The following is a 23491-nucleotide window of genomic DNA, read 5'->3' as shown; positions in this document are numbered from 1 at the left end:
GTGTTGCAAGCCAGTGCTGGGTGTGTGTGCGCGTGTTAATGAGTTTCATGTAGGGGTGTATCGGAGCGCATTGCCTTTCAATGCCTGGCAACGCAGGTTCACTCATTGCATATGCACAGTGACGGCAGCAATGGGAATCTGAAACCCGGTCTGGGCCTCCCTTCGGTAAACTCTGGGCACAAAAATGTCTGCTTGATATGGCGCTGCCGGTCGTGGTTGGATTGGGTCAATGCAGCGACACCGGGAATTTTCTCAATGAGCTAGTCCCTTGGTCGTACCCCTGCACACTGAGCGCAACTTGCAACAGAACTTCCACGATGATTCACAGGCCAGTTAAAATGAACACAAGGGAGCTCTTTAACTGTCACCGAGAGGAAGGAAACATCTACACGCGTGGGCTCGCCGCGCTTATTGGGGAACTCTTGAGGTTTATACACGAGAGAGAGAATCTCAGAGATCCTGGAAAGAAGGGGCGAGGGGTAGGGTGGTGCCGTGACGTCTGATGGAGTCGAGATGATGAGAGACTCGCCGTGGGGGTCGCAACTCTTGAAGAATTCTTGAAGGCATTGCGGCGTTAGCGGGCTGATTGGCAGTGGCGTAAATAAATCCAAATAAATATCCACTTTTCAATGGTGATGGAACTGAGATTTCAAACTCCACCCGTCGGCCTCCGCTTGCTGTAAACCTCGATCTTTCTGCTGTCGCAATAATAATTATTTACAGCCCCTTGTCAATCCACCGGTGGATAAAGGCCTCCCCATCCTCCATCGGTCATGGGGGTTGTTTGGCCATGCTGCTTCACCATACTGGGCAGTGCAGGTTGGTACACGACAATGCCACCCACATTACATGCCAACCATTTATCAACCCAAATCGCATCGCAAATTGTGCTGCGTCGTGCAGGCCGCCAGGTTCATAGTGCAGTGCGCAAACCACCGTTAAACCGGTCCCCACCTCCCGCATGCTTTAATTAGCGCAAAGCATATTGGGTAGGCGGTCAGTGTTTCGAGATGCGGTCGCATCTGGACGTTACGTAAATCCAATTCCTTTTGTATTTTCTGAGTCGGCGCACAAACGATTAGAACACTGGGCTTGCAATCCAACGGTCACCACTTCGATTCCATCACCCAGGGGCGGCAGTTGAAACAATGGTGCAGGTTTCTTGAGTCCCCCTCCCCCCGTCCCGCCTCTCTTCCTCCAACCGCCCACCGCCTCTGTCCACCGATGAGTGGGATCCACCGCAGTGAATCGATGTGCAGGCAGGCCGCGTGTGGCGGGGTAAAGTGTGGGTACCCGCCACCTCTTCCGAAGCGTCCGCTAGGCTGGCTCCCGCACGTCATTCCGTGTCCCCCCCCTCCCTTCCCGTGTTCTTTGCCCGTCGCAGCTGAACCTGGCGCGGTCGGTCCCCGAGACGCCACCGCGGAGCAAGACGCTGGCGCCGCACACGCCGCCCACGCCGTGCGGGCCGCCCACGGCCCTCGCCGTCCTCTCGGCGTCGTCGGCGGCCTTGTCGGCACCGCCGCCCCCGCCGCCCCCGCCGCCGCGGCTCTCCATGTCGCCGGGCTCCGGCATGGGGGTGGTGCAGGGGCTCACCGTGCTCACGCAGAGCACCATGCAGGCCATGCAGGCCGTGGGGCCCATCCGGCGCCGCAACCTCGACAAGTTCGGCTGCCTCTCGAGCGGTGAGCGCCAGCGGGGGGAGGTCGTCCCTCCGGCGGTGCTGTGACGCCGACTGGCTACGTGCCGTCGTGCCCCCCCCCGTGCCCCCCCCGCGCCCCCCCCCGCGCCCCCGCTGGCGGCTGTCCCTGTGCCTTGTAAGGTGGCTCAGAACTTGGCCTTCGTCTGCCAGTAGGGGCCGATGATCGCTTTGTGTAATCCCAATCGATTAAAATAAAGTTACGTCCATTTTCACTCAGCAACTGTAGATATTTGCCGGAGGAACACAACTGGAAAATACAGCCGAGCATCATATAGGCCTCGGGCCAATGATTGAAGGCGGGTCGAGATCGTGTGATGAATCGAAGGGGTGGGCGCGAGAGCAGGTTTGGTGTGCTTTCTAAAGATGTAATTTTGACGATGGAAAGCAGCAAAAACATTGTGCATGGAGTGTTTAGTCGGTGTGTAGTGCACGTGTGTGATGACGTCTATCGGAAAGGTGGACGTCGATGAGGAAGAGTGAACAAAAGTGCGCAAAGAAGTGAGGTTGGGGGGGGGTGGGGGAGGTTCATGCTTGGAATTGCACTGAGAGACGGAAAGATGAGCACGTGGTTTGGAGAACGCATTGAAGTCAGAGACGTCGTATTGACCGTTGAAAATAGCAAGCGGGTTCGGGCAGGGATACGTCGCTGGGGCGGATGACGTCCGGTGGTCGAGACTGATGATGGAGTGCAGCCAAAGGAGGGAATTACTCCCGAGAGGTCGATCGCCGCAGGGACGGAGCGATGAAATCGGCTCGCTCGTGGGGAGGAGCAAGGTGGATCGTTGCAGAGCACGACCGTGAGATATGGCGGCAGCTTTCTGGGGGGAAAGCCTTCGCCAGCAGGTGATAGATCGTGGCTGGGCCGAACGTCCCTGCCATGGCCTTGAGGGTTAATTATCGCTTTGTCGGTGGGCTACCTCCGATTAGCACGGTTGGCCACGTACGGTGCGAAAGAAGTTGTTCAAACATACGTACGTCCATACGTCGGGGAAGAAACTTTCTGACGGAGTGACGACGATGCCCTCTCTTTTGCAGAAATAGCGCAGAACCAGGAGTTTTACAGGAACGCGGAGGTGAGACCTCCCTTCACGTACGCCTCTCTCATCCGGCAGGTGAGATCCCGTCTCGGCACGCCACACCCCGTGCCATCAGCCCTGCTGACATCGACGAATTTTCGCTCCGAATCTCGTTAACTTGAGTTTTGTTTGAATCGTTTGTTACGCCGCTGTTGAAATATTTCTTTAAACCTGCCGTGTCCCACTTTCCGCAGGCCATCATAGAGAACCCCGACCGGCAGCTGACGTTAAATGAAATCTACACCTGGTTTACGACGACCTTCGCCTACTTCCGCACGAACACGGCCACTTGGAAGGTACCCGGCGTTTTGAAACTTGACCGACTCTTTTTTTTGTAACTTACACATTGTTCTAGATTTTCACCGATTTTTTTAAAGGCGAACGGTACTTTAAAATTATGAAAAAAATCTGAATAGGTTTTTCATACTATGATACTAGCAAAAGAGGTCCCTTCGGTAAAGTCACGTAGAAGGGAAGTAATAAAATAATAAAAATGAAACATAATAAAATAATTCTCACGACGTTTCGGCCACAACGCAAGCAGCCGTCCTCAGGTGAAGACCAGGTCTGTCGGGGAGACGCTGTCTGAGGACGGCTGCTTGCGTTGTGGCCGAAACGTCGTGAGAATTATTTTATTATGTTTTATTTTTATTATTTTATTACTTTCCTTCTACGTGACTTTACCGAAAGAACCAAGAAGATGAATCCCTGCAGTCGCGAAAGCTTTAAATCGAAAAAAATTGTCCCGTTTGGTTCTTTCTAGCACAGTCACCGTAAGGTGACTGTGCTAAAATAAGAAACGCAATGTCGCCAGGTTGAACCTGTCCCCCTCTCGTACCCGATTAGTGTGGCCTAGGTGCTTGCAGTGCTGCACAACGCTCCGTTTGCACTTTACACTGGCAGCGCTCACGCTCAAATGCAATCAACAAAAATGTCATGTTTCAATCGCCTAATTAAATGTAACACCCGCATACTTGCCGGGGGGGGGGGGTACGCGCACAACATGGAAGAGGCCTGCTGCGTGGGGTACACGGTGAGCTGAAGCTTCGCAATTAAATAGATTTGAAGCTTTCGTGACTGCAAGGATTCATATTCTTAGGTTTTTTCGGTAAAGTCACGTAGGTACGTGACTTTACCGAAAAAACCTAAGAATATACTTCGCAATTAATGTTTAAAGGGAAGCGGCCCCAAGCTGCGGTACCTGTCCCCCCATAGCCGTACCTGTCCCCCTGTACATGTCCTCATAGCCGGCGTGCATTCTGTTCCAGCGCGAAAAATTTTTGTTCTCCCATCTGAAAATAACTAAACTTAAGCCCTCTCTGTACAAAAATAATTACCCAGTAATAGTGATAAAAGGAATTGATAAAAAAAAATGTCAGGAATTTATATTGGTACGGTTGTATTTACGAATCAGACGATCGTTTTACTGTTGGGAATAAAAATGCCTCCGCAGGTTCTACTTGTTGTTAGTTTAGTCCGTGTGGCGGCGGTGCGTTTTGCTGTTTATGGGCTCGCCGTTGTTTTAACCCTTTCAGAAACCGACGGAGGCATCGTGGCGTCGCGCGTTCCAGCGCCGCGCTTTGTTTGTTGTGCGGGCGTTCGCAACCGGCAGATTGTCGGTCGAAAGACCGCGGCGGCGAACGGCCCTCGCCTTGTGGCCATTACGGCCGAGCTGGGCTTTGCGCAGTAGCCGAAGGAGAAAGCGGTCGCACGCCGCGTGGTTCTGTGTCGGCGGGGGGCGCAAGCTGGAAAACTCGGTGCACGATTGAATTAAGCGTGGCGTGATGATAGGGGGTCATCCATTTATACACAGCCCACAGATTTCTGTTCAACAGGTGGTTGAATGTTGTGATTGAATAATTAGCAAAAGCGAATCGTGAGAGGGTTTTAAAAGCTGTAATAGGTGTATGAGGTTGGTGCGAGATGTGCAGAGGCTTTGGATCAAGATATGTTTTGTATAATTTGCTCCCTGAATTTTTTTTCTTTGGGGTATTTATAAATGTGCTTTATAACTCGGATAAGTATAATAAAGTCGACAGACCAAACCGTATGAAGTAAAACAATCAAATTAGTTTAATGAAAAGAGTTAGAAATGAATTATATTGACGTGTCCAGGATTCGTACGTTAAACAGAGGAGGCTGAATCTATCCACGATGTTGTGTCACATCGATCCGGTTATGTGCCGTGGGCTCCGCACCGACCGGGAGGCTCGGTCACCGGCGGGAATACGAGATGGCGGTGGTTGTTGTTGTTGGCATTGTGGCTTCTGCGCAGACAAATACAATAAAAAGTTATCACCGTCATCGTAAAAAATTCAGGTGTAAGATGACAAACATTCCCAGCGAGTGGCCGTTCATTGCACCTCACCTAGAGCTGATAAACAAAAAAGACAAGTCAGAAGCGACAACTGTGTGTGAATAACAGGATGTGATGGACGCTATAAACTCCACACAGGGCCCGATATGCATGGGGTGGAGCTGCTTTTGGCACAACGTGTGCACCACCTGGTTGTTGGGCGAGTTCACTGTTTTACTGTTGTTTTCATGATTTAAAGACGTTTCACTGCCCCGGTCTTTTAAAGGGCTCTCAAGACGTGTTGTTGTTGTTGACCAGGCCGGAAGTCCTAAACACCTCGAGTGACTCACCGCGTTGTGTTTTGTTTGTTCCTTTTTGTGTCCATTTTCTTCCCACCCCATCCGCTCCCGGGTACTCGTGCGCCCGTCCGTCCGCCCCACCCCAGAATGCCGTGCGGCATAACCTGAGCCTGCACAAGTGTTTTGTGCGTGTTGAGAACGTTAAGGGTGCAGTGTGGACGGTGGACGAGCTGGAGTTCCAAAAGCGAAGGCCGCAGAAACCCACAGGGTAACGCGCCGCGCGCACGCGTGTGTGTGTCGCGCCCACCCGACCCGTCGCCCCGGGCGACCGCCGTCTGCCGCGCTTCACCGCTCTCTGTTGTTGTGCCCCTTTGCGCCTCCAGGGTTGTGAGATCTTGGCAACGTAACCCACGGCAACCGGTCCTCGCCGTTGCCGCCGCCGCCGCCGCCCTGCCCTTCCGCCCCCCCCCCCCCGCTTTTCGCTTGCTTTGCTTCGCCACTTCTTGCTTGGCTGCCTTGCCATGCGCGCCGCACTCTGGGCCGTGGAGCTCAGAGGGAAAGGAAAAGAAAGGCTGATTTTAAAATACATTTTGAAAAACCAACGAATGCTGAGAAGAAGGAATTTTGAATCAAATTATTTATGAGCCCTCCCCCCCCTCCACCCCCACCCCACTCTCCATCCCGACTCTCGATTTCCACCGGCGTTTGGATGTTGCTGAATGTTAATGGTGGTTTGTGAGTGACTCCCCTCTTGTTGTTGTGTCTCCCTCTCTCTCCCCCCACTTCCCCGCCCCCCGTGGCGGCTCCCCCGCCGTCCCTCGCTCCCGTGCCGCTCCACACCTACTCCGCGCTGGCTTCGCTGCCCGCTTGGAAAATCCGCTTGAACCTCGCGCGCCGCTGCCCCCTATTTGCTCCCCGTCCCGCTAACCTGCTGCCCAAATCCCCTCCCCATCCCCCCCACCCTCCACCACATTTCCCACGTGACCCCTGACCCCCGTCCCCCCCCCCGCCCCCCCAATGTGACCTCCGCCTGCCCCGCGCCGCACGCATGCGCGCGCTCACGCGCACCCGCCGCCGCCCGCATGCCAGAACGCCATCCGCACCAATCTGTCGAAGCACCCATGCTTCGTGCGGACAGAGGTGGGAGCCGGTTCCGTTTGGACCTACCGGGGCACCGACAGCAACAGGAAACCGTCCGGCAGGGCTCTGAGGAAATACCTCCTCCAGTAAGGCCGCCTGCCGCTACACCTCCCTCCCTCCCTCCTCCCCACCGCTTCCCCCTGTCGCCCCGTCTCCTCCTTAACTCCACCCCGGCCCTCCGCTTTGGCTGCCTCCGCTTCGCTTGCGCCAAACGCTTTGCCCCGCCCGCTTGCTTGCGAGTTTGCGCGCGCCCTCTCGCTTCCATGCAGGGGTCCCGGTTGTTCCGATCTTGCGGCGTCGCGCGTTGACCGCGGCGCAGTGAGAGTGCTCGGCACGCAGAGGCTGAACGCGGGGGGGCTCCACCACCCCCCCCTCCCCGCTCGATCAACGTGGTTGCCAGCGGTGGTGGTGGTGATGGTTCGGCCTCCGCGAATGTTGCCGGGACACAAAGAGGCTGAGCGTTGAGCAGCCTCCGTGCCTCTTCTCCACTGGACAACCAAACCGCGTCCGTCGGGGCCGCCCTGTGCCGGCCCGGGAGGCTCCGGGTTGTTTTTTCCACCGCAGAAACCGAGCTGTGCCAACTATAGTCACACGCGATAAACGCGTCGGTACGCACGCAGACGAACGCAGTGACGCTGCGTTGGAGGTGTGAACTGACTCGCGTCACACGCATTGAAGGCGTCATTAGCTCCGCCCCTGGCTCTACTTGGCCCCCGCCCCCACCCCGAGCCAGATTGAGATGCCTTGTGAGACCGGCTAATCGCAGTTTGGTTCCGGCTTGGCTCGGCAAATAGCCCAGTGGAAAACCACCCGTGCTGCGAGGGGGCCCCTTGTGGTGGCTCGGCTCAGATGTGGCAGTGGAAAAAGTCTCCCGGAGCCGGCATTAAGGCCTGAGGCCTAGCCCTGAGGACGCGTTGGATTGGTGAAACCGGCCCTGTTGGAAACGAGATGTTCGCTCGAACTCCATTCGTTTTTTGTCGTTGGTCTTGTGATTACGATGATACAATATATCAGTGCCGCCTAGGTGAACCTCCGCATTGTTTATTATTATTGTTGTTGTTATCGTAGTACCTGTAATTACGTAAACACGCAGCCCCTGTGTCAATCCACCTCCCAACCATCGTGTGGGTGGTTCTCTGGGTCGTTTGACCGTACTTCACCTCGCCGCTCAGTTGTGGGTTGGTAAGGGCAGATAGCATTAACACGGGAGTACAGCAGCACAGAACAACGGTGGATTTAGCTGCACTGCCTATCACTTAATAACATAATAATTAAAATGTATAATGCTCAATCCATCCTAGGATCCCAATGCATAATGCATGAAAAGCAAGTAACATAAACAGAACCAGGGCAACCGGCAAAACTAAAGAGGGAAGAAGGCCACTTCAACGAGATGGGGTTTCAAAGCAGACTTGAATCTATCTACCGACTCTGATTTCCTGATTTCAAGTGGCAAGGCGTTCGATAGCTTGGGTGCCACGCTAAGAAAAGCCCGGTCACCAAACCTAGACCTGGGAGTGCTGAGTAGTTGGAGATCAGAAGTACTGAAGGACCTTGATCGAGTGCCTGTCTGTAAGCGGTGGTTACCATGCCAAGCGCTATCCAGGCTCAAATACCTGCTTAGCTTCTGATATCTAACGAGATTGAACAGAGTTTGGGTGATTTGGTTTTAGGCTGGGATTGTTATTATCGATAATATGTATCCCGTAAGGATATATATATTACATAAATATGCTGGTAAGGGTAAGATGCGACTGTGTTCGGTGATAATTATTCATTCATACATTATAACTCCGAATAGGCAACGTGACACAGGAACAGATCACACAGTGGACTGGTGAGCAACTTCAACATTACTTAGGAATGTTTAACATATTTTAAACTAAATAATATTTAGCACTTGGCTGAGTGCTCGTGTTATGCGTTTATAAACATGGTTGCTGAGCAGAGGCCTAGAGACCCAAAATGTCAAGCAGCCAGCAACAAGCAGCACTAATTTGTCATGGATTACGTTTGACTCGTTTACTGAAGGGTTATATTCGTGTAAGAGCTTCGGGAAAAGAGACGATGGGAGGGAACTCCAAAGTGGCGCCGTGCAAAGGGAAGGAGCAGAGAGAGAGAAGCTTTGTGACCTGCAGTGCGGTGGTCGAACACGCGGTGGTTGAGACGAAACCGTCAGTCTGGTAGACCGAGACCTCCACCCATCATGGGTGGAGGAATCGAGGAATGCAGTTCACGCAAACCCTAAACGTGGTACTAGCGATAGAAGAGTGACATGGAGGCGACTGACCACCGGTGAGCCAGTGGCCGGAGTGAGTGCCAGATCGTAAACATTGTTGAGATATCACAAACACGACTGAGAGAAATAATCACAAGGACTTTGCTGAACATCGAAAGCAGCACAAGAATTCTGGATGAAGGGACATGAAAGTGAAATAATTTCCAGCCATTCTCAATCCACCAACAGACGAAGGCCTCCCCACGCAATGTCGGTCACGAGGGGTTTTTGACCATACTTCACCACACTGGTCAGCGAGGATTGGTGAAGGGGGCGGAGGGCTGGACTGATAACACGTGCCATTGATGTTAGGGCATTTTTGTACCCATAACAACGATGCTGTTCATCAAGGAAATCCTCATTGAGGATTTTGACTCTTTTAGGAGGATAGCTTCATGCTCAGAGCTCCACACAGCTCGATTGAAGAATCAATTGGTCTACTGCCATGGCCTGCTTGTGTGGCCTGGTCGTCTTCCTCGCAAAGGGGGCTTCATCAATTAAAGTAGAAGCATCCTTCACTTAAAACTGAAAACGAAAATACTTTTATTTGACCAGGTAAGGCCCACTGAGCTCTACAGCGCTCTTTTTCAGAAGCGACCTGGCCACAAATGATCACCAAATGAAACGGCTTATCACGTGGAAATGTATAGCAGCCAGTAACTTTAAACGCATGATTCTAAATGTGAAGGGAAAAAATCGGAGGACCCGGAGAAAAACTCAAGCGACCACGAGGAGGGGGACATGCAAACTCCAAATATACAGCAGGGGTCAGGGTTGGGATCGAACCCACTACCACCTGCATACCAGCCGAGGTAGTTAACATCTCGCCACCGTACATCCAAGATTTTTGTCAACCTCAATTAGCGTTCCTTACGGCATGTTGGATAAGTTTACCAATCATCAGACAGGTGCGGTGTGCAATGTCTTGATTTGTATCTGAAGACTTGGAGGGAGAGGCGGATACGGCGGTGAGTTGCGAGGACTGGGAAGCCTGCCGATTGGCTCCCTTGGTTCTTAGGCATCATCTTGGGCATCATCAGCCGTGGTAAATCGACTGCTGGATGAAGGCCTCCCCCAAGTTGCCGCCCACCATCAAGGGTGGACGATCGCTGACATGACAGCAGCGCGTCTTTCGAATGGAATGATGCTCGAAGTGAAACGCCCAGCACCGCACGAGCAAACCCCGCGGCATTCCCCGTGCAAGTGGGCGGGCGCCCGTCACCGCAATTAGGGTCGCCACCTGTTCTCTTTTGCTTATTTAATTTAAAAACAACTCATTCTTATCGCCCCGTCAATTCAAGCATTCCATTTGCCCTCGAGTGTGTGTAAGCCACCCCCGGCTTATTATTGTCTCAGTTGCAGAGCAGATGAACGCTTAAAAATTATTATAAATAGGTCTCTAAAATATGCAATGGTCAGTGGGGGGTGGGGGGGGGTGGCGGTTAGATCGGTGGCACAGAGGTTGGCGCACTAACTACGCCGTGAACCCTGCGACCTCGGTGTTATTCACGACCATGGCTAACATGAGGGGCTCGTGATATCTTAACTGGACCTCGGCACCACACTCCCCCTTCACCAACCTGCACTGATCTGCATGGGGAAGTATGGCCAAGTCTGCCCAGAGGGCAAAAGATGGCCCCAAAGTAGGCCTTTGGATGGTGGCATTAGCGGGGCCCCATTTGGGAGTCTGCCTTGGGCCTCCAGGAACATCCGGGCACGCCTGAGCACGATCAAACAAGTCCTAAAGCGGACACGGCATGGGGATGCCTTCATCTGCCATTGGTCCGAGTAAGGCCTGTAAATAAATAGTGTGATTGTTATCAACTATACACCGCGGGGCTCAACTTGGGTGCAGTGGAGCATTGGCATTTGTCCGTACGATGGAACGTTTATCAGCAAACGTTCCTTATAAATAATGCGGCCATCAGATCTCTCGGAAGCTTAGCAGGGCTGAGTCTGCTTCGTACTCGGCCGAGAGGGTGCCTGCCCCGGGTGTGGGATGGTGGCTTGGCCTGCGAGGTGGCAATCCAGCAATGGGATTCTTGAATCTTGTCAATGCAGAGCGGCGAGCGTGGCCACTTGGGTTTTTTTTGGGAAGTCACAAAGTACCAAATGCTCGTTAATGAAATTGGCCAAATTCCTCGAGGACTTTCCTGAAGAATATTGACGAGACTCAGCGAGGTCTCTCGGGCAATCGGCAATACTATTTTTATTGTTTACTGAGCACAAGTTTAGCTGCAATTGGTCTGACCAGAACGTATGTGCGTAGTTGGAGGCCATTCAATGGAAAACAAACAAACAAACGATGGATTTTGAAAAAAATACATGCTTTTGAAATAATCTACAAATATCGTATAAATTATACGAAAATTATAAGCCACGTAGCGAGTTCCAGCAGCCACGAGCCATTATTATTCATATCAGCGACTCTCTGAAAATGACGGCGGCACATTGTTGTTAGTCTCATCCAAAGACCAACGCAAAAACCTTAACATGTTGTGCAACGTTCTTTACGCGTGACACTTTCTGAACTTATATTTTGCTTTAATTTTTTTTATTCTGATTTTACCCCCCCCCCCCCGCTCGCCCTCGCTTGCCGTGCTTGCTGCTACCGCCTAACCCAGCCGCCACGCTCCTTCGCATGCTCGCTTGACTCATCGCTTTTGACTCACTGCCGCGCCCGCGGTTTCGACACTCGTTCGTGACGATTTGTCACCACCCGTCGTGTGTTGCGGGAACGCCAGTTAGGTTGTGGTCACCCGCGGGGAGTGATGCGAAGCGTGTTTGTGAATGGGCAACGCGGGAGATGGCCGCGTCTTTAGACCGGGCTTAATGAGCATCGAGCGGGTCACGAGCGCGAGTTCCTTGGTGGGTTTCTTGAGCTCCGCTGGAAAGGGCTTGATTCCGAAACAACGGGCTTCTCCCACCGCTTGTCGCGAACTCTTCCTCTCCGAGTCTCGCAGTGCGCGGACAATGGACAGTAATGCACAATGTCATTTTATTTGCTAAAAAAACCCAAGTTGTATCGATATTCATACTCGTTATATAAAACGTGTAACCACCTGCAGCCCCTTTGTCGTTCCGTTGCTCGACCCGTCCCATGTCGTGCCAGTCATAGGGATTGTTTTGACCATACTTCACCCAGCTGGTCAGCATGGGCTGGCGCAATTGTGGAGCCCAGGAAACCGGTGCAGGTGTCACACGCTCGTCACTGACGGTAGCCGAGGCTGGAAACGCAACTCGAGTGGCAGGCCTCAGCGCGCCAATCCTCTGCTCCACCACATTGACAGCCGCACATAATCGATCGATGTATTACTTGCCGGTAGTCATGTCGGCAAGTGCACTTGCCACAGAGCCACTTGTGTTTGTTTGAAGAAGGTACGCTGCAAAGTTGGACTTTAAATATAAATTACAGGAATCGGCCATTGCCGGCCGGCCAGCCAGCCGACATAATGGCCCCATTCCAAAAGTTGACAATGTTGTTGACCTCGCCAATCAGATAATGATTCTCAATTAGCTGCCACCTGCCTGGCGTTAAATGGTAACGGATGATGCATCTCGCTGGAGGTCAGTCCTGCTGGCAAGTGCCTATGAACGGAATTACCAGTGGGAAATTGCTCGTAAAGGGATCGATCGCGTGCGTCACCGTAAGCCCTCGGAGTCGTTAGCGGGGCAAATGGAACGTGCGTGGGAGTGTGCGCGTGTGTGTGCGTGCGTGTGTGTGCGCGTGCGTGTGTGTGTGCGTGTGTTCGCGTGCGTGCGTGTGTGTGGAGGGGAGTAACGGCGCCGCTTTACAGGCCTAGCAATCTTCGTCCGAATCCCAGCCACAGATGACGTCATTGGGCAAGTGATATCAGCACCGGTTCTGGGCCTTCCCTAGGTCGACTAGGCCTTAAACGATTGTGGCAAACATCAGCACTGGGGAGACAAAGGCGGCCGGCAGCCTGGATGTGATAGCGGGCCACAAAATGCGCTCGCTATAACCGCACTTGCCCCATCTGGCCGAATAGCTATACGGGGAACTTTGTCTTAGCGTCTGTGCTTGAGCGTGCGTGCGAGTGCCGTGTGTATGCGGGCGCGTGAGCTTTCACGAGCCCTGTTCTTGCGTCGGCGCGCGCAGGAGCCCCACGCTGCTGAAGAGCGCGCCCGGCGGCCTCGACAACGGCTCCTTGCTGAGCTCCGGCCTCCAGGTAACCAACCCGCCCCGGACACGTCGCCGACTCGGACACTCTCGTTGCATTGCATCGCAGCTCGTCTCGAAAAGTCCCAGTGTGGTCGCGGCGTGTTGTCTCTCGCGCGCGCGCGCGTGTGTGTGTGTGTGCGCGTGACACGTGTCCGTGGCGTATCGCTGTGGGCACGTGTTCGTGGCGTGCGTCCGTGGCGTGTGTCCCTGGCACGTGTTAATGATGTTTCACTGTGGCACATGTTCATGGCGTGTGTGTCCGTGGCGTGACGCTCTGGCACGTGTTCATGGCGTGTGTGTCCGTGGCATGTGTGTATGGTGTGTGTTGATGGTGTGTCCCAGTGGTACATGTTCATGGCATGTGTCTGTGGCATCTGTTAACGGTGTGTGTCACTGGCACATGTGCATGACGTATGTCCGTGGCGTATCATTCTGGCATGTGTTCGTGGCATGTGTTCGTGGCATGTGTCCTTGGCGTGTCGCCGTGGCACGTATTCACGGCGCTTCTGTGTCCGCTGCACAACCGATGCAGGCGTTGGGCGAAGGCAACCTGGCGTACCTGGCGCGGCACGGCCTCGTCAACCCGGCCACGGCGGCAATGCTGGCACAGGCGGCCGAGCGGGCCCAGGCCGACCTCAACGGCAGCCGCGAGTCCGGCCCAGACAGCTCCGCTCGCAGCCCCTCGTGGTCCCCGCGGTGAGGCCTCGCCCTGGGTGGCACGGGGTCGTGGGTCACGGGGTCACGGCTCACGGGGTCATGGTGTCACGTGGTTGTCCCGAGGTCACGGGGGTTCAGGGTCACCCAGGGCTACAGGGGATACATTGAAAGATCGGCAGGAATTTTTATACTTTTGCAATTTGTATTTTTATACTCTATACATTCATAATAATTTATAATATTGGTCGCGAAAGCCTACGTGTTAAACGACTCTATACATTATTAACAAAATATGAATAGGGTTTTCCCTTTCTGGCAATACAACAGGTGTTAAGATGTTTGAACACAAAATAGATACCTTTTGCAAGCCATCAAGTCTGCATTAACCACATGTACTATGTTGTGGGTTTACTCACCAACACACAAGCGGTGTGCTGTGTTAGTAACGAACTGGCACGTTTGGTTTACGTGACAAACCTTACGAATTGGCTGTGTTGGCGGGTTTAACGACACATTTATATTTACGCAATCAAACACAACAACTTCTATTATGGGTTGTTGTCTTCCGTGTTGTTGTAACTTTCTGCCCCTACTGGACATCTGTGAAAAAGAGCTTCATAGCTCATCGGATTCCTCCGCTCTAAATAAAGATTCTGATTCTGGTTGTATAAAATAGTATTAAGTGACCCTGCCGGTGAGCCAGCCGGCACGGAAGAGCGGTATGCCGCTAAGTCTTTCCAATTTGAACATTCAAACAGGAGGCCACGTCATGGTCCAACTTTGCCAGTGTTCTGTTATTACTCGAACGTTCCTTGATTTGGCAAAACCACAGAGCAACGTGGCCCTCTACTGGAGGATTGAAAACGGATTTGTTTAGAAGTTGCTGTTTGTGTTTAGTTTGTTGTAGATTCAAACTCTGCACCCCTGTACAAAATAACAAGGCCACCCATATTAATAGTGAAACAAACACTCACTGATTTAATTACAGGATGCTGCCATTGAGAGACGGTCCACCACATCGCGGCGCTTTCAGATGCGCTTCTGCGGCCGTCTGGAACGCTCTTCTTTATGATTCTTGGAACCCACTCGAATTATGCGCTTTTAAATCATCATCTAGGTTGACAAACTCATTTCTTTAGGACTGCTTTTTGTGTTTAGTTTGTTGTCCTTCCTCCGCACCTCCGTACGGTGCGAAAGAAGTTCGACATACCTACTACACTCGTCCATGAAAAATAGTGCCCACGTGATAGCCTTGCGAGATAATAATAATAATACTACGACTCTAAATTACAAATGTATCAGTGAGTATTATTGTCATTCATTATCATCACGATCCGTGGGCAGGTAGCCCCGTAGGTGTCCACTGCAGATTTTGTCATTTTTTTCACTTTCCTCTCTGTCTTGTGCCAATATGCTCAAGTAGCGCACGTCTTTCCGCCCAACAATCTCTTATGTCGTCGCCAATAAATTCTCCGTTAGGTCTTCCTCTCTTTCCGGTTCCTTCCATTTGTCCCGAGCAACAAGACACTTTAAATTTTCCTGTCACCCATCCGACATATGTTTGTCCACATAGTGCCAGTTTCCTTCTCATCAGGTCTTCTTCTACGCGCAAAGCTCTTTCTCACTCATACGTTGGCCGTCCACCCTTTGGGCGCGTCACTATCATCGTCAGTTACCAACTCGCGTCCTCCCGTCTCTGCCGCCCTCCCGCAGGTCCCACGTGTACATCAAGGAGGAGCCCATGTACATGCAGCAGGACGACGACTACCCCAGGGAGCGGGAGGTGGAGTTCGATGACGACGATGAGGTGGGGCGGGAGGCGGATTTGGAAGAGGAGGAGGAGGATGTGGAGGAGGATGAAGAGGCGGCGGCGGCGGTGGCGGAGTTTGAGCAAGGCCCCTTGTCGCTCGTCACAACGTCGGGGGGGGGGCGCTCCCCCGAGCCCCCCGAAGCCCAGGGCTACTGCGACGACATCACGGAAGATGACGACGAGGTAGACGACGACGAAGAAGGAGGAGGAGGAGAAGGAGGAGACAGGATGATCGGGAGCGAAGGCGTCGAAGCGTCGGTGCCGCATTTTCACGGTCACGGAGCGTACGCCGCCCAGTGATGGCATCGTATCCGGTGCTTTGGGCCAGGGGTTTAAAAAAAAAAAAAAGTTTTTTTTGCATTTTTTTAAAGTTGTACGACGACGACGACGTTTTCTACCGCCGGAACGAACGTTTGCCTCGCGTGGCCATCGTCCCGCTCGCCGCTGGCGGGGACAAAGACAATGAAAGGAAAAATGACGATAGCTCGACGCAAAAAAGAAAAGGAAGAAAATGGGGGAAAAAAAAAACGAACGTGGGACTTTTTTTTTTTTCACAAAAAAATGTTGCAAGAAAAATCCGGCGAGCCCTTTTTTGTTGTGGGTAGGGGGGAGGCTCTCCACGGTGCGGATTTTTGACCCGGCCGTCGCGTTCCCCCCTCACCCCCCGCCCCCCCCCCCCCCACCTTGTCGCGAGTTTCCGTGACGAAGCGAACGCTCGCGAGTGGAGGGAGAAAGCCGTGCTTGTGGCCGGCTCGGATGTTGGTACGTCTCACGTCAATGCTGGATGCTGGGACTTATTTTTTAAACTTAATTTAGACACACACACAAATAGGCCTTTACCTGGATTGGACTGGTATGCATTAGTTTCTAACAAAAAAAAGATATTTTTTTAAAATGGTAAAAAGAAAAAAAAGTCTTTAAAAAATCTGACCGATAGTAATCGTGTTCGTACATTGTAACGTTTCGGGTCGGACAGAATACTCCTTCGATACCTTTACAATACCACTGCCTTAAAAATGAGTCTCAAGGGCATTGGTGCCTGTTCGTCTCCACTATGTATGTTCATCATCCACCGCTCAGCATTTTCTCAAACGCGACAGCGTTAGCAATAATGCCGTTGTAGAGTTCCATCGCTCGTAGCTGGGGGCGCACAAGCGGACGAGTTGGCGGGAGGGTTTTGTATAAAACGCCCTTCAATGCTAATGTCGCACCGTCCCAAGGGAACGGCAGGGTCGCACGTCCCTGTGAGCAGGGCACGCAGTAAAAAATGTACGGCGTTCGGATGGTTTCTGATGCAACACAAAAAAAAGTATCGGCCGTGGGTTGGCAGCTCCCAAAAACCGCAACAGAAACGTGGCGTCGCGATGACCTCGGTGTGATCAAACAGTGCGGCAGTTTCAAACTAAACGTCGGATCGGGTATTCACCCCCGAGTCTTCATCATCCGTTGAGTGGCGAGTTGCACCTCTGTGCGCACCGCAGTCAGCGCACTGCATCAAACACACGTTCGACTTCCTTCATTGTTTTAGCAAATTTTTTTAAAAAGGTAGTAATGGTGCAACCGTGCAATTGCTCGCTCACGCCACTGCTGATGGAGGGGCCTCTACCGGAGGGAACTCTTAGACGGTATTTGGCCTAGTCTTCCACACTGGTCAGACATGTTGGAAAAGGTGGGCGTTACCCACACCTTATCTCACCACATGCAACTTGTCGATTGAAATCCTTGAAATGATCGATTTTTTTAATTCGCACCTCAATGATGGTTTTTTTTTGCCACTGATGTGAACTCGATGTTGCGGTGGCTCATTTCACTCACGAATCGGGAATTGCAACAGCAAAAAAACGTACAGTACGTTCAACGTTGTGGTTCGTGATCAATTGCTGTCGAATGCACTATGTAGGGTATAATTGCTTCATCGCTAAAGCTTTGAAAGAGGCCAAACTATGAACATTAGCTCACCTTTAAATGCCCAAAAACGGAATTGTGAAAAGAAGAAGAAAACGAATGAGACGAAATAGCCACCAGCTCAAACGAACACCAAAGTAAAGCAATAGAGAACCAAAACACGCTTGCCCACGCTTCACAGATGTCCGTCGCCGCCAGAGTGCTTGTGCACGCTGTCGGCACACGCGAGTGGAGACGGAAGAAGTACAAGAGACGACTCGTCGTACAGCCTTGTCCGTGCACCGCATCGTCCATTGTGAGAGAATTATAATTAGACAGCATTTCGCCTCCCCCCCCCCCTGTATAGCGTTAACAAACTGTTAGAGCAAGTGCCGTTCACGAGTCGCACCTATGAAGGGCCGGAACGGCACACGAGGGGGGTGGGTTGCCAGCACCACGCCCGGCCGCTTTTGTCTCCCTTTTGTCTCCCTAGTGGCGATGTTTTTACTCATCGCACTAGGTACTCAATTGAGGCCGAGTCGGCCTAGGGGAGGCCCGGCACCCTTTCGGATAACCGTCACTGGTGTTGGCCGTGAGCGGGAATCGAACTCGGGTCGCCGGGTTTGTAGCGCGGCGTACTAACTGCGACATGACCGCTTCTACACGTGCACACACGCAACTTAGCACGAAAATGTTTTCCTGTGCGAGTGTCATCCCTCGGAACGTCCACGTGTCCTCCGTGGCGACGGCAACGCACGCCGCGTCGAGACGTTAACCAGGCCTCGGTGCTCATCGAACCCACCGTTGTGACTCAATTGCGTATTATTGTCACGCGCCGGCGAGGATGACTCTCGATGTTAATGGTCCAACAAAAAATATTGTCTATTAAGGAATATGTGAGCAAATTGTTGTCTAGTTATATATTTTTTGTCAAAATGTGACGATACCTGTATGGACAACCCCGTATTATGCAAATCCAATGCCACTATGAACTTAGCAGCTCCAATGTCCTCCCAAACAAACAACCCCCCACCCACACCCCCCACAACTGTTAGACCTTGCCAAAGACATACATCTCCAAAGCGAAGCCTTGTTGTTGTAAGTTGCGTGCATTTTGCATGCGGCTTGAAGAAGAAGAATAATAAGAAGAAAAAAAAAACCAAAATTGGCCACAAACGTAGGCAGCCTTAACGTCTTTTATTTTATTTTCATACCCGACAAAAGAGTCGAATGAGCCAAGCAGATGGCGCAATGCATCTCCTTCTGAACCAAAGACAAACTGCTAAGTCACGAATCTCAGCCTTATGAAGCACGACACAGGGAATGACGAGTGAGCACTGTGTATGAAACTTCGTGTTGCCTTTTACACAAGAAAGATGCGGTGTTTTTAAAAAAAAAAATGTTTCGTTCAAAGCGTGTACGCAGGCGCTCGCGATCCGGAGCCGCATCTTGCGGGAGCAACAAGAAAAAAACTGGGCGATCGTCATGTCGATGAATTAGGGGACAATTACCTCAGTTGCAGCTCTGTCCGTGGTGCTGAAAATAAAAAATAAACACATTGTCACATTGCCGATAAATGGCAGACGCTCGTAAACTTGAGCAATGCGCAAGATATGTTTGCCTTCTCGAGTGATTGTTTTGTTCAAAGTGGGGGATATTTAATTGTGTTTAGCACACAGCACAAACGGAGTTGCTGTTGTTCAGCATCTGTGTGCAGTTTAGTACACTTCGGGTTTTTAATTTTCACGTAAAAAAAGAGAGAACAGCAGTGAGGTGTGGTGGTGTAGCAGCTCATGGGTAAAATAAAGTCCGTGACTGCTTTCGTCTTCTGATGCCATACCCTAACAACTTGTGCGTCTCACGTATCCGGTTTTTGTTTCCTTCCAAAGTCGTAAATGCGTCGCTGGGGTCGACTCGTTGAGAAGCGATGGCCTACAGACAGCTCTCTCCCCCCCCCCCCATCAACTCTGGTCAAAAATAATGACCGCACTGCACTACAAACACCGCTAGGAAATGATTGATGGTGGCCTGGGTGACGTTTCAATGACCTCTCGCTTTTTCCGGAGCCGAGGTAAAAGGTGCACAGTATTTCACAGCACTTTCCACTAACCGACAGAAAGAACGAGGTTGTGTGGAATTGATGTTTTTCTTTTTTTTTAAACAGAGTAAACCTCTATTCTGTTGTGTGCACGTTAAAGTCGTGAGAAGCACCTCTGCCCATCGTCGCGATGGAACAGCGAATGACGGTGGCTATTGTGGCCATTGTATTTACCTCCAGCGTGCAGTCATCTTCTTGCGGTGAAAACGCTCGGGCCGAAACACGAGGCCTTGGGCAAAGCACGAAGGTGGCGACGGCAAGTTTTGTGCCAGATGAAGGCTCCAGATTTTGGGCAGTAATCCCCCACGCAGTGCCAAAAGGCGGATTTGCCAGACGCCTACGATGCCGGCCCACGTGCTCAATGCTTCACGTGAAGCAGTACAATTTAAGAGCACAGCCGCTTGTCAAACGACCTTCACCGTCTTCTTTGGTTTCTTTCGGTAAAGTCACAGATGATCTGATCGAGTCACTCACATTTCTGAAGAGATGCAGAACCTTTACGAATAGTTGAAATTAGAGGCTTTTACCCCCCTTTTCTCTCCGCCTGATGACGACCGCTTGTGTTGCGATCTAAACGTCGTGAGTTTTGTTTTTTTATTTAACATTTTATTATTTTATTAGAATTTTTTTATTTCTTATCTACGTGACTTTACCGAAAGAACTAAAGAATGTGAATTCCTGCAGTCACGAAAGTTTTAAGTCAAAATTTGACCTCCCTCTGCGTGAAGAGCGAGCGGCTAGCGAGTTTAAAATCCTGACCGGATGATTGACTCGGCCCATCATCCCTCCGAGGTCGATAAAATATTCACTACTTGGCAGGGGAGTCAGTGAGGTTTATAGTACAGGTTTTATTGGGTTAGATCGCGTAAATATACAAATGTTTCGTTAAACCCACCACCACTCGACACAGCCAACTAGCAAGGGTTGTCACGTAAACAGAACGTGCCAATTCGTCACTAGTACAGCACTAAGCGGTGTGTTGGAGAGCCAAGCCACAACATTTACAATCTGAGTACGACGTTTCGCCAGTAATTTACAACTAGCTTCATCAGGCGTCAGCCAGACAGTCAGTTGGGTTTATCTTGCAGGAGAGACTCGCCCCTGCCACGAGAAGGCAGAATTTCCACCACTGACTCGGAATTGTTAACAGGAGATGAGCAAAGCCCCAACGCTCATTTGAGCAGGATAAAAAAAATATAACTTGGACTTTTATTTAAATAACTCAATAAGTGTCCGATAGCTGTTCATGGGACCTGCCCAAACAACTGAAGCCCGCATCTGAAACAAATCTCGCGTCAAGGCCGTGCGGTTTGAGCTGTCCCGATGATTTGGCGCGGCGTTTGTCGGCGATGTAGATGACCATTGAAATGCCAGAGAATAGAGAGACATTTTTGTTGTTGTTGTTGTAGATAAACGTTTTGTGTGGATTTTGTTCGGCAATTGTGTTTTGTACATTTTTTTTCACCGGTGAATTCGTTTTCTTTTTTTATCTTATCCCAGGGCACTCATTGTGATTTTTGTTCGTTCGTCCGTCCGTTCGTCCGTTCGTTGTTCTGGTGTCACCATGTGATGGTGACGGCTGAAACCGTAAATGTTTAAAGTGTAGCATCGACATACTGATAGGGTTATGCATGTGTTGTTTTTTTTTCTTTCTTCCTCTCCAGTAGTTTAAGTGGGATGATGGTGACAAAAGAGTGGCAACTGAATAAATGATTGAAATGAATGAAACCCGCCGCGGTCATTCCTGGCTAATTTCTTCACGCGACCTTTTCGTGCGATCGCAAGGTCATCAAGATCGGAGGGTTGTTGTTGTTGTGGCTGTTGTTTGTTGTTATTGTCACAGTTGCTCATGTTTGCTAAATGCGTAAATCGCCGTCGAGTTGAGCGCGAGACTAAATGGAGAGTGCAAACGCTGGCAACGCAAAGCACAGGACCAGCACCTCGGGAGAAACACTCGGCGGCAGGCGGAAAAGCGACGACGTCAAACGCTGTTGATACATTTTTTATATTGTGGAGGGCGGAAGGAGGGGGGGGGTGACACATATAAGTATATTGCCTCGTCCATGTACAATGTTTCATGTTGAATTCTGTTGAAATTTTGATGAAGTTGAACAACAGCAAAAAAGGAAAAAGTGCCCGTTGATAACCTCCCCACTTCCACCCCCCTCGTCACGGCTGGCGAGGAATTGAGAGGCGATTGTCTGGTTGTATTGCGACTCTGCGCTCTGCCCCCTCCCCCACTCCACCTCCACCTCTCGGCTCAGGTTCGCAGTTGCGACGTTTCACGTACGCGGTAGTCATCGTAATAATAACACTGAATTAATTCTAGATTTGAAGTTTTCGTGACCGCAAGTATCCCATACTCTTTCGTTTTTTTCGGTAAAGTCACGTAGGTGAAAACTAAAAAAAAATAAAACAACTCAATTAAATCACGACGTTTCGGAAGCAACACAAGCATCCGTCATCAGGTGTGACTGCTCCAGCACAATCACTGTAGCGTATGAAGCGAGCTATTTAGAGACACGTGTTGATATAGGGTACTAGGGGGGGGGAGACCCAAGGGGTCGGGGGGGGGGCATGCGGCAGCCGTGTGGCGTCGCGGGCGGTTGGGCAGGAGATTATCTGAGTTAAGCCGATAGATAACCATCTTTTTTTGAATAACACTGAATTACTCGGGGGGGGGGGGGGGGGTTGTGTGTGTGTTGCCATTCTCTGTGCTCGTGTGCGCTTCTCTTGCTCTCTCGCTGCGACGTGATGGGTTCTCAGACACTCGAACAATCAAACGACGACACCTCGGGAAGTGTCGAGCCGCTTGCCCCGTTCCGCGTCGTCTTCCTCTGCAGCGCATCGGGGGGCTAAACCGAACAAGGTGGGGGGGGGGGGGGCAATCTTGTCTTGAATCCACGCGTCGACGGAGCCGGCGTTGGATACGGAAGCGGCTCTCAAATGCCGCTCACCCGGTGCGCTCCACTTTTGCCGAAAGCTCGCGGCGTCCGTCACGTGCGCGTGTGCCTTGTGGCGTTGTTTTTGGGGTAAATCGATCCCCTTCAAAGGCGTCAAGTCGAAACGGCGGATCTCCTCGTGTTTCAGCTCTCGCTGTGTCGACAGCTGAGACGTCTTGGGCTACTGCTCTCTTTGGCTGTCCTTGATATGTTTAGTATTTAAGGTGTTTTCGTCGTTGTTTTTTAAATCGTTATTATCGGTTGTCATTCGCGAAGCTACCGTGGCCTTGGGGCATGAAAGGGGACGGGTGTTTGTTTCTAAGTTTGTTGTTTTTGCTCTTCTTAAATGTGCGACAGTTAAACTGTTTTATTTCTTCACTACTACGTATGTAATTTTTTTAAAGGTTTCATGTAAAGTTTGGCTTGAGAAGTACGTCACCGACGAGAATGACGTGTTGTGTTTGAGCCGCAAGGCAGTTGTGTTTGAAAACGCATCTAAAATGTTTCCAGTATTAACAACACAACTCCAACTCAGATCGTCGAGTTCGCGAGTCAAAACCTGCGGGGAAGTGGAGGCTGAGAGGTGTCTGTAGGCAATCCTGAGCCACGGCCCGAGGCTGGACACACAAAGTCTCACCCACCCACCCACCAAACACTAGTTTGGGACCAAAGCTGTGACCAACGTTGAAACAATAAACCATACAACTGTAGAAACTTTTTTTTTATTTGACCAGGTAAGGCCCACAGAGCTGTACAGCTCTTTTTTTCAGAAGCGACCTGTCCGCAAATGATCGCTCAACGAAGTGGCTTATCACGTGGCGATGTACAGCAGCCAAATACTCTAAACGCGTGATGTCGATTCTAAATGGGGAGGAAAAAACCACACGACCACGGGGAGAACATGCAAACTCCAAATATACAGCAGGCGTAAGGATCGGGATCAAACCGACGAACTCCTGAATACCAGGCGAGGTAGTTAACATCTCGCCACCGTGGTGACCCATGTAACACAGGCACACGCGCAGGATACAGGGCACTTGATGGAATGACAGTGATAATAACCTGGACGCCCGTATGCATCTAAGCGGCGTATCCTGCAACCACGGGAGAGAGAGAGAGCCATGCAAAC

General features: G+C 51.2%; 1 protein-coding gene across 8 annotated transcripts in view; it reads left to right on the top strand.

The window, feature by feature from the left end:
* LOC144729454 (forkhead box protein P1-like) overlaps positions 1-21148 on the top strand; it is a 198892-nt gene extending 177744 nt beyond the window's left edge. For 6 of the 8 annotated variants that reach the window (XM_078609756.1, XM_078609757.1, XM_078609753.1 and 3 more), the window contains 8 exons: positions 724-819; positions 1385-1682; positions 2735-2811; positions 2970-3071; positions 5517-5638; positions 12909-12978; positions 13504-13667; positions 15342-21148. In XM_078609756.1, coding sequence (XP_078465882.1) covers positions 724-819; positions 1385-1682; positions 2735-2811; positions 2970-3071; positions 5517-5638; positions 12909-12978; positions 13504-13667; positions 15342-15738 — 1326 coding nt within the window. In that variant the 3' untranslated portion in view covers positions 15739-21148. Of the gene's footprint in view, positions 1-723; positions 820-1384; positions 1683-2734; positions 2812-2969; positions 3072-5516; positions 5639-6459; positions 6597-12908; positions 12979-13503; positions 13668-15341 lie in introns of all 8 variants that reach the window. The other 2 variants (XM_078609760.1, XM_078609758.1) reach the window with 2 other exon arrangements.
* The last annotated feature ends 2343 nt before the right edge of the window (positions 21149-23491 follow it).

The sequence above is a fragment of the Lampetra planeri genome, chromosome 32 (assembly GCF_965212315.1).
Source record: "Lampetra planeri chromosome 32, kcLamPlan1.2.h2, whole genome shotgun sequence".
Taxonomy (NCBI): domain Eukaryota; kingdom Metazoa; phylum Chordata; class Hyperoartia; order Petromyzontiformes; family Petromyzontidae; genus Lampetra; species Lampetra planeri.
The sequence above is the reverse complement of the archived record's forward strand: the minus strand, read 5'-3'. Positions and strand labels throughout refer to the sequence as shown.